Source organism: Osmerus eperlanus, chromosome 10 (assembly GCF_963692335.1).
Source record: "Osmerus eperlanus chromosome 10, fOsmEpe2.1, whole genome shotgun sequence".
Classification (NCBI taxonomy): Eukaryota; Metazoa; Chordata; class Actinopteri; order Osmeriformes; family Osmeridae; genus Osmerus; species Osmerus eperlanus.
Genome location: NC_085027.1, coordinates 7,592,254 through 7,603,438, shown reverse-complemented (window position 1 = coordinate 7,603,438; position 11,185 = coordinate 7,592,254). Strand labels below are relative to the sequence as shown.

Below are 11,185 nucleotides of genomic sequence, written 5' to 3'. Positions count from 1 at the left end.
CCCATGCTCCTTCAGCATGAAGGACCCAAGCTGGATATGGTAGTCTGGCCTCAGAGGTGAGGAATCACAGGTCAGGGACCAGAGGTCAACGTCACAGTGAACCCAGAGCAAATCTTATTGAACATGAAGAGAAACAGGGAAGAGAAAGCACCATGACGTAGAAACAGGAAGTGTACATGCTGAGATATGTTAGCCTCATAGATTTGTTGGTGTGGTTTCTGTAAAGAAACAGTTCAGTAGAGTAAAGTTCAGTAGCTCCCTGGTGAAGGGAACCAAACATGGGTGCTGTTTGCAGTCATGTCAAATGTTTGGGTGTGTTTGATTTTTCTCACCCACTGTAATTAAAGACACTCATCAGCTGTACCACCACCAACTGTCAAATCAAATATAACCTGAATGACTTGTAAATACAACCGGCCAAGGTGTGAGTTCTGATGTCTGAATACGACTGTTTGTTCTCCTCTCAGACCAGATGGTCAAGTGAGGTTGGATCTCTAGGATCACTTCAGGAAACTGATATTGAAAATGAACCGACCCTTAAGCCTGGTAAACATTTCCAGATATCTGGATGTTTCTGATGTTCCCTCTGATCCAACAGAAACGCCACCAAATCAACTAAAACCCGGCCATGCAAAGTGAGAGATTATCCTCAAATATCTAATCCCTTTATATCTTTTCTCATCTCTTGATTGCTTAGGCCAAAGCCACTTCCCCACACACTTGCCAGTGTACACACCTTCCGACCTGCTTAGAGCTCTTATTCTAGATTAGGCTGTGGTCTAATCCCATTGTGAGGATCTGATTAAACAGAAGCCGAAGCGGTGCCATCATCCACGCCTGAGTGATTGTCTTCCATCCCCCCCCCCCCACACACTCTCACACAGCCCTGCACCCCAACCTCCAGATTCCACTCATCTCTTTTTCTCTCTCTCTCTATCCCTTCTCTCAATCCTTCTCTCTTTAACTGTGTGTTCCTCTTTTTCCTTTCATTTTCTTGTGTGTGCTTATTCTGCTCTGTCTTTCTATCTTTGTCTAAGAACAGTGTGAGATGCATCCTGGACCAGGTTGATTATGTTTCCCATTACCTGGCCTCTGTATTTCTAATGCTATGTAAATTAGTTATAAAAACATTCATCTATTCACGCCCCCACTACCACATGGGTGATAAGGTCAAATTGCAGTCAGAGAAGGAACCTGATGAAAAAGTGTACTAATTGAAGACCAGCACATGCTGATGCTGGTCAGTTCATAACAGCTTAAGACTGTCTTCGTATGACCATCACTGGGATAATGTTTGGCTACAGTCAATGTGCAAAATCTAGCAAATCCTGTTACAATCTGTAAAAGCTTATAGTCGCCATCTAGTGGATGTAACATGTACATCCACAGTTCATCTGAGGGTTACAGTGGTCAGTCAAACCCTCCAGCAATACAACTCTTCTGACTAACCTTGTTCTACCAGTAACTTACAAGGACCAACAACACAGAAATAAATTTTATGAATATAATCAAACACAAATAATAGCAGTTTTATTCAGTTTCTAAGCACTTTGTATCAGATTGAAAGCAACAACAATTGGCCTATGCAGCTCTCGATGCATGGATGTGACCGTTGGGGGATGGTGACATTACATGCATAACAATAGACAAAGACAAATATAAAATATAAGGGCCGATGAAACAACTTTCTAACAAAACAGAACAGAACTATGGGGCTCAAAAGTAGTTTATGTCCACAGGTGTCCTGTTTCTGATTGGCTCTGTGTGGAGACCACAACTAATGGTGGGTTTGCTTTATTACAACCCCCACATGTGCAGGTAGTCCAGTATGTACATGATCAACTAAGAGTACTGTTTAAGATAGACCTTCCTTCAGCTTTTGACCTCCCTGTGACCCCACTGTGAACCCCTTCAGCGGAGGCTCCTTTACCGGCCGGCCTCCCACAAGGCAATGTGCTCCGGAGCTGTAAAGACATACACACAAACACACACATGTTAGTAAAATGATTTCCTTCTCTACCTGATCTCTTCCCCACCAGAGCCTCACCATACTGGCAGATATATCGGTTGTGTGTTTTGCAGCGCTGGTCATTCCAGTTGAAGGCACTGGATGCCTGAAGCTCCACACAGTTGCCAAAGCTGTAGCCAGATGGAGAGAAACACAGAGAGAGATATAGAAAGACAGAGAGGGAGAGAGACGGAGAGAGACGGAGAGAGACGGAGAGAGACAAGGGTGCAAGAGAAGGAAGAACAGGATGACATCTAGTGGTCAGATCTGGAAGTGGAGATATTTTTGACAGGTGGAAGGATTATTAATCTCATCAACAGTATAGTGTTGCTTTGACAGTATAGATGTATTCATTCTGCAAAGGGCCACCAAATTCCTTAGCTAGTACCTCATGGCACTGTGTCAGCACCTTCTCATATAATGATCCTCATTCTTATACAAAAAGAAAGATACATATCTTTCTCCCTCTTCTCTTATCTTTCTCCCTCCTCCATCTGTCTCCTCTTGCCCTCCTTCCCTCCCTTCTCCCTTCGCTCTCCCTCTCCATTCCTCCCTCCGCCCCCGACCCCCCTCTTCACCCCTGGTTGTCTGGCTGTCCAAAGGCAAAGCTGCTGAAGGTGGCTGCCTCTCCTGTGTCCCAGCGAAACGAATCCTTCCCTGGTTTGTATGTCAGACCTGGGAAAAAAATCACACACGCATTCATGCTCACACACTACTTATTATTTATCCATATATGAGGTATGAAGAGGAGAACAGGGACACTTATGAAAATTGTACATTTCACCCTTCCTTTTTGCAGGAATCTACCCTAAAGACAAGGTTTGTGTAGGACTATGGTACCAATCCAGAAGTTCCTGGTCTCAAAGTCCGGGTTGGTGACCTCGTTACTGGTCTCCAGCTGGCTGAGGTAGAATGCCAGGATGTCCTGGACCTTCTGGTGGTGGATCTGGGCCAGAACACCGCCATGCTCCTGAAGGGAGTCAGAGACATGGGGGAAAGACCAGAGCAGAAACAACCTATAAAAGCACTGTGTCTATGTCTTTGTTCGCCCACCTGTGTGTTTGTGTGTCTGTGTGCGTGTGTGCATGTTTGTGTGTGTGAGTGTGTCTCACCAGGCACTGGCTCTTTGCTCCATAGTAGGTTTCTGTCTCAGGGGACACCATGAAGCAGACTCCGTCTATTGTAACCTCACAGTGCTGGAATGGGAAGCTGAGCTTCTCTACAATGAGAAACAGCAGACACACCGAACTGAGCACAATATTAGATTAATCTAGCTGACAAAAACATGCACACACACATACACATACCTCACCTGCACACTCGGCCCCTCCGTAGCCCACATCACACTGACAGGAGCATTCCTCCTCCTTGTAGCGGCCGTGCACACACTGCACACTGCAGTGCACTGACACACACGCAGACACACACACACACACACACCTTGAGTAACTGAGGAGAAAACACAGACACACAAACCTTGTGGAACTAAATCTAGGAGCCACATGCACAAACATCCCCACACAGACTGGTACCCTGGCAGAAGCGTCCGGTAAAGCCTGGGCTACAGAGACACAGGCAGGAGGAGACATTGAGACGACCGTGTGGACCACAGCTCATACGACACGGGTTCCTGGGGGTCTCTGGAACACACACACGTAGACACACACACAAGTAGACGCACACACACACACAGATGAAAACAGATACACACATGTAGATCTAAACGCAAAAAAAAACATCAATTTACAAGTGAGAAAAAACACCCTTGACATGACCACCAAAGTCAGCTAGTTACCTTTCACAACAATGAAAACCTGAAAGCCAAAATCTCTATTGTATTCCCTTGAATATTTGTTGTCTGTGTGGAACATTCTTTGCATGTTATCTATTTAAGACTTGACTTAACAAGTAAACCTAATTAACTGAAAATACATCTGTGTGTCCTCACCACACAGTCCTCCTACATGATCCCACAGTCTGAAACAGCCAGACATGGAAGAGGTGCAGAGAGAGCAGGAGGAGCCAGCCTTGTAAGGGACCACCATCTGGCCGTTCACCTCCCAGTTTCCCCTGCAGTAACACACACACACACACACACACACACACACACACAGAAAAGTAGTAAAACATGAAAAACATGCATAAGATGAGCTCAGTTAAGGGAGTTAAACAGACAGGCAGGCTGTCAGTCAGTCAGTCAGATAGTCAGGCAGAAAGACAGACAGACAGACAATGGCTTACCCAGGTGAGTATGCGCAGACAAACACATGGAGCCGCTCTGCTCCTTGCAGACACAGCTGGATGGCACAGCCCACAAGACTGGAGGTGGCCCACACCAGCTAGGGGCATGGGGGCAGAGAGGGAAGGCAGGGAGGGGAGGACGAGAGGAAGGGGGCAGAGCAGGAGGCAGAGAGGGGAGGAAGAGAGGAAGGGGGCAGAGCAGGAGGCAGAGAGGGGAGGACGAGAGGAAGGGGGCAGAGCAGGAGGCAGAGAGGGGCAGGAGAAATGTGATCATTTCACATCCAGTAGAAGAAATGTGTGTCCATCCAACTAATGGACATTGCAGATAGGCTGCTCTGTACTGTACACTCTACTCTTTGTCGTTGGTCGTGGTTTACCTGTGTGTACTGTTGACAAGTGCTGTTCTCTCTGCATTGGCCGCTCAGGTGCATGTAGTCCCGCCCTTCCTCAAACCAGGCGCTAATGACCTCAGTGAATGAGGTGCCAGCGTGGACCGATTGATGGATGTTCCATCCAATGTGACGTGGTGGAGCATCAAATGAGGAGGGCTCTGTAGAGCAGGAGACTGCCCTTTCCTTGGCAAGAAGGGACAGCTTCTCACTCCACTCCTGCAGCACAGAGACCAGGAGGTGAGTCACACACACACACACACTCACACACACACACACACACACACACATGAAGGCACGCATGCACACACATATGTATATATGCACACTTTGTCAAATACATTAGTACACACACACACTTTCACAGGCACATGCACATCCATGTCAAATATGTATAATACGGTTCCACTCCATAAACTGGGCTGACTTTATGTCCTGTGTTTCTCTCTCTCTCTTACTCTCTCTCTAACTCTCTCTTACTCTAACTTTCTCTTTCTAACTCTCTCTCTCTCTCTCTCTCTCTCTCTCTCTCTCTCTTACTCTAACTCTCTCTCTCTCTCTCTCTCTCTCTCTAACTCTCTCTCTCTCTCAAACTCTCTCTCTCAAGGCCAATTTTTGTTTAGGGGGCCTCTTTCAGGCGTATCTCTCCTAATAAAAGTTCCTGTATTGTTTATGCTCAGTGACTCATTGACTTGGTCAGTTCTAGTATGTGTGTGAGTGTGTGTGCTCAAGTGCGTGTGTGAGTCTGTGTGTGTGTGTGTGTGCATGTACAGTGCATTTTGTAGCACAATGACCTTTCTTCCTGCCTCTCCCTAAGTATCCAATAGGTCATTGGCTGTAGTCACTCATCTGTTAAACAGGTTCAGAACTGCATCCATGACAAACAGAAGAGTTGTCCCAAGGGGATACAGTCCCACCCTCCATCCAGACAACCAGTCATCCACCCAGCCAGTCATATAGTCATCCACCCAGCCAGTCATATAATCATCCAGCCAGCCAGTCAGCCAAACAGACAGAGGGAGGCGTAGAATGGAGGGAGAGAGAGGGGATCTTACAGTCTGAAAGAGGATCCTTGGTTTGAAGGGATGGGGGCCTGAGAGGGGCTGCTGACCTCACGCCATCTGAGGTAGGCTGAAAGCTTTGTCTGCCCCTCTGGGACCATGCAATAGGGGAGGGGGGGGGGGCAGGGGCACTCAGGTGGGAAAGTATGGGCGGGCTAGGGTCCTTTAATCACTCCAGTCTAGTGAGAGGTGTGTCTGTACAGTGAAGGGATCAGATTAACCTTCCTTTCACACAGACACACACACACACACAAATACTGTACACACACACACGTTCTCTCTCTCACACACACACTCCCACATACACGCTCTCTCTCTTCCAATTAACATTCTCAGTGTTCTGTCTCTACCGTTTAACAGAGTAAGTGATATCCTGACACACACTTTAGACTGGTCCTGCCAGGGAGGCATGGATCCCGATCAACCAACAAATCTCCAGGCAGAAGCAGCCCTCAGCTACACGGTGTCTCCAGTCACTTCCTCCTTCTGGCCCTCAAAGGGCTGGGTGGTCCAGAGGGAGAAGGTAGCATACCCTCCTCTAGAACCCTGTTTCCAGTTACAGGGACCTGGGATAGCCTGGGCCTCTGTTTGTCTGGACCTGGAGTGGCTAACTGTCACTCACTGGCTAATCCAGTGACTCCTGTCTCGCCTCGCAAGCGTCAAACGACAGTGGAATGTCCCTGCTCAGCAGGAGGCACCCCCGTAAGCGGTGTGCGTTGCCGTAGAGACGGCTGTCAGCACCCTGTGTGGTATTATGGGGTGTTTCTGCACATGCAGCCTCATGCACCAGCTGAACCCTGGGGGCAGGCTCTTCTTACAGCTGTCGGAGAGAAGGGGGAAAGAGAGGAAGGGATGGACAGAGGGAGTGAGGAACGATACGGGGGGTGATAGTGGTCTCTCTCTCTCCCCTTAAAGACCCTGCCATTAGTCCATTGCTTCCCCTTTCCCCTTCTCTGCTGTCCCAGGGATCCTAGTGGTGGCGCAGGGTGGTGTTGGTGGGGGTTGTGAATGGTGGTATGTCTGTGGGGGTGCTGGGGAGCATAGCTGAGTGGTGAGGATGCAGGCTAGTTAAGACCCTACACTGAGTCCCCTTGAGGTCATTGTTCCCTCCTCTCTCTGATGTCTGCCAGTCAAAGTCATCAGCGGCATGTGCCACCCCAGTGTGCGTGTTGTGTGTGTCTGGTGTATACGTGTGTGTGAATGTGTGTGGGTGGGAAAGGGGAGGAGGGCAGGGGGGGGCGAGAAGGGGGTCCCATTCTGGAAAACAACACACCCCGCCCCCCCTACATGCCATGTTGCATCAGTTCAGAGCCGTACCCTGCTACTGAAGCCAGACAGAGACATGAGAAACTGCTCCATGTGGTTCGCCCATGCTGGCTCAGTGTGGGACTGTGTGACACACGAATCAGACAGGCCCAGTGAGTCAGAGAAGCTACAGCTGAAAATACATAGAGTACAAGCTGGCAGGACGGTCCAGTCAGCAAAATGACTAGAGACTAAACAGAGCTTTTTATAGCGTGGTGACGATCAGCAAATACACTGCATCCCAGCCTAACCTACCAACTTGGTCTGCTACCAAACTGTGTCACCGGGAAAGAAAGTACATTATAACATAATCCTCATCCTGACAAAACACCTTTTTTGGTGTGATCTTCAGGCAGGATGTCATTACTTACGTTTGCTTGCAGGCCACAGATGGCATGGAAGGCCATCCTGAAGAGAACAGCAGGGCGTCTGAGCCACGAGACTCCGGCCTACAGCGTAAACATCATCACACTCCAGGAGCCTAGCCTACACTCTGTTGGGGATATCACCATTCGGACAGAGGATACCCTCCGAGGCACCGCCGGGATTTCTGTCTTTGTTTGGGGCTGGGAGTTTGGGAAACAGGGATCCCCTCAGGGACCATGGCTGTGTTGGAGGGTCAGCTTTGCTACTGGGGAAGGGGCACAGTGTCTGTATCTTATAGGCTACAAATCATAAATAATAAATTATGAACGTTCCTTAATTTGAGTCTGAAAGGTATTTGACAAGGGGGCAATGAATGTGCTGTGACAACCCCTCATAAATCAAACAGAGAACGAGAGAGCGAGAAAAAGAGTTAGAGAGAGAAATGGAGAGTGTGAGAGAATGAGTGAGACAGGAAAGGAAGGAGAAAAAGAGGGAGATAAGGAGAGGTGGAGAGAGAGGGAGAGAAGGGGTAGGTCTCGGTGTGACAGGTAACCTTGGTGTCCACGAGCAGCAGCAGTCGTGGGAAACAGAGAGGTGAGGAGTGATATCCTGACACCTGCAATACTGTATTAAAAAGGTCCATAGGCTGTTGAATGAGTGTATGGAGGGTAAAGTCTATATTTCACCTGAGGTGTCTGTATGGCACCAACAGAGAATGCAAGCATCATGTGTGGTTGAACAATCAAGGTTAGGTAGGTGGAATTCTGGTAAAGTACATTGCCTCTAAAAATCATTTTGGTAACTGCCTGGCTGCTTAAAACAACTATGAACCAAGGCCATTTATTAGGCAAAAAGACTATGGTGTTTGTAACAGTCAAGAGTCACAGAAAGTTATGTTATGTGATATGATTAGCAACAAATAATCGACAGTACAATTCACAAAAAAATCCTTGTTTCTCTATTGTTCCCCCACCCCCAACTCTCTTTCACACATGTACACAAACACATGCACACACACACACACACACACACACACACACACACACACACACACACACACACACACACACACACACACACACACACACACACACACACACAGGACGCTGCATGAAAGGGAGGACACAAACCATTTTTTGCATGTTGGCCGCCATGGGGTTGACCCGGCTGCGCAGTCTATTGTGCAGCGTGACAATCTGAAAATGCTCCTTCACCCCGAGCCCTGGAATAAAAGAAAAGCGCGCAATTACGCCGGCACTAGTTTCCATGGCAACGGAATGCAAGTGCCTTTAAGGGGGGTAAGGGAGTACATGAGTAGGATTTTGTTTGATACAGTGCATACACTCACATCTTGGTGAACATTTAATAGTCAAATATCAACTATGGGCCTATGCAAATGATGACAGTGTTTTAGGTCGCGTTAGTCAAAGGTATAAAAAACAATATTAGTTTATCTGGATAGATAGGCTTACAGTAGCCTATATTTAATAGGTATATGCCTAAACCAAGATATGTGCAAGCTTGTTCACATAATAAACCGATTGACTACTGTACTGTGCATATTTATTCTATGTTACTCTATCTCGCTTTCATTGCGTAGCCTGGCCTATCAAGTTCAGTGAAATCAGGATGAGTGAAATTAATAATTATTAAACATTAAACGAAATTGTGAGTTTGGTTAGTAAGGGAACACGCGCAGCCAAGTGTAAAACTATAACTTTCCTATGTCAAGAAACGCGCGTCCCAGTTCCCTCCGCCCGTGCCATGCGGACACCCCGCTGTTTCTCTTGACCGGCACCGGTGCTGACCACAATCACGCAGGCACTTTTTCCTTACCGCTGGGTGAGTCTTCTGTGCTGTCCACTCTCTTAGTGATTGTATGGCTTGCGTGGGACTGCAGGGTCGGGAGAGCAAGGCCTACCACAACAAACAGAAGTAAGCTCCAGTGTCCCGTTATCAACCCCATGGCTACAAGGATACACAGTGCCAAAGTAATTCTCCCGGACAAGTGGCTCCCGGACAAGTGGCTCCTTCTCCTTCCCTCTTCCTGTTCGTTCTCTCTCTCTTCGTTTCGCTCATTCACTCAGTTTTCAACGCATTGCAACTGTTCATAACCACTCACGCGCACACACGGCTGGCACGGTCCACTCTCTCCCTATTCTAAACTACAGTGAAATGACACACGATCAGTCGGAAAGCCGCAAGGACGAGTGGGCTTTTAAATCTCATCTCAACATTTAACCGCACAGTATTAAATCACATGCATGCATATGTGAGAATGTTTCGTCTGCAAAGATTAGTTTACCCGCGATGAAAGTTTCTTCATGCGTCTCGGTCTTGATATGAATATTTGGAACAAGTCCAAATAAAAGGTTTCATGCCAACCACCCTCCAGCAATAAAACATTCATCCTAATCATATAAGGAAGGTAGGACAAATGCTTTTCACATGGGCTGTGGTGTGCTGACTTTAAGTTTTACACAAGCAGCGAGATCAATACAATGCCAAAGAAAAAAGTAATCAATGCTTATACTATTGCTGTTGTTTTGTGTTTTTGGTGATTTTCGTAACCAAACATGCCTTATGAATGTATGCAGGGCTACAGTGTCACTGAGACCCTGGGAGCAGAAACACACATTTTCAAAATGAAAATATTTCTCTTTCACTGAAGGCCACAGGCAGAACTTGAAGGACGAGTGAAGGTTTTTCCAAGAAATTAGATTAGGTGTGTGTGTGTTTGTGTGTGTGCTACCGAACACAATCTTATGTTCTTGTAATTGGGAAACCAAATAGCTATTTCTGTGGGCATTTGACAGCCCAAACAGTTGTAGTTGTTTGGGGATAGGTTCACAGCCTTTCTGATCCTATTTCCTGATGAAACTAACATGGTCACAGAGACATGAGAAAACCACATGGTCCCTTCTTTCAACAATATGTGAGAGCTGCATTGTATATTTTGAAATTGTCGAGGTTTGTGTCCTTGGGCAAGGCACTTCACCATACTTGCCTCGGGGAGAATGTCCCTGTACTTACACTAAGTCGCTCTGGATAAGAGCGTCTGCTAAATGTAATGTAATGTAAATGAGGTTTCCTCCAAGATGCGTAGTTGAGCTTAACAGAGTCAGTCCTGACCATCTCCCGTCAACCCTCCATTAAAGTCAAAAACTTACATCCCTGAAGTCTAACATGACAGACCTCCCCCACCCTTCCCAACAGATCCCTCCAAAATACAAATCTTCTCAAGGTTCTTTGATTTCTTTTGAGGTTGGTGGAGAGACCTCTTGGTTTTCATGTCATGTGCTTAGAGATGTGGCTCTGTCCCCTGTGAAACCCAAACACATGGGTTCTGGAGGGAACCCATTGTTGTGTGGATCCTCATCAGTCTGTTTTACTGTTCTGGTTCTCATTAGAGGGTGATCAGACAGGATTTAGAAGCATCTTTGGTTTCATTGTCTTCTCAGATATATAAAACTTGATACTCTGAGACCCCCTGCAGTGATGCAGTAGTCTGCAATCACAAACATATTACTGCTTTTAGATGACAGGGTGAAGACAGTTACCCGTTATGCTTTGAGTATGCCTTTGACCAAATCATTGTGTCTCCTCCATTTTACGATTGGGCCATAAACGTAACCTAGTATCTACCAATAGAGAAATGTTTTTTTCTTAGTCACATGGATATTTGCAGTAGGACAGTGATGTACCTTCATCAGCACTGACATCACTTTAGTATTAGAGAGAGTAGTGTGTGTGTGATTTACTGTACATGAGCTATTCCAAGAGTAATAAAGGGATGGGGTCTATCTCTATGAGTG

At 46.8% G+C, this 11,185-nt stretch overlaps 1 protein-coding gene across 1 annotated transcript; it reads right to left on the bottom strand.

Moving 5' to 3' along the window:
- Positions 1–1,530: 1,530 nt before the first annotated feature.
- Positions 1,531–9,451, bottom strand: LOC134027940 (C-type lectin domain family 18 member A-like). The gene is made up of 12 exons (XM_062471198.1): positions 9,207–9,451; positions 8,501–8,592; positions 4,627–4,857; positions 4,250–4,347; positions 3,957–4,078; positions 3,541–3,648; positions 3,321–3,413; positions 3,121–3,227; positions 2,849–2,978; positions 2,587–2,683; positions 2,048–2,139; positions 1,531–1,964 (listed from the first exon to the last, which is right to left on the bottom strand). The coding sequence occupies exons 1-12, from the start codon at positions 9,334–9,336 to the stop codon at positions 1,927–1,929; spliced, it is 1,338 nt and encodes a 445-aa protein (XP_062327182.1). The 5' UTR covers positions 9,337–9,451; the 3' UTR covers positions 1,531–1,926.
- Between the last annotated feature and the right edge of the window lie 1,734 nt (positions 9,452–11,185).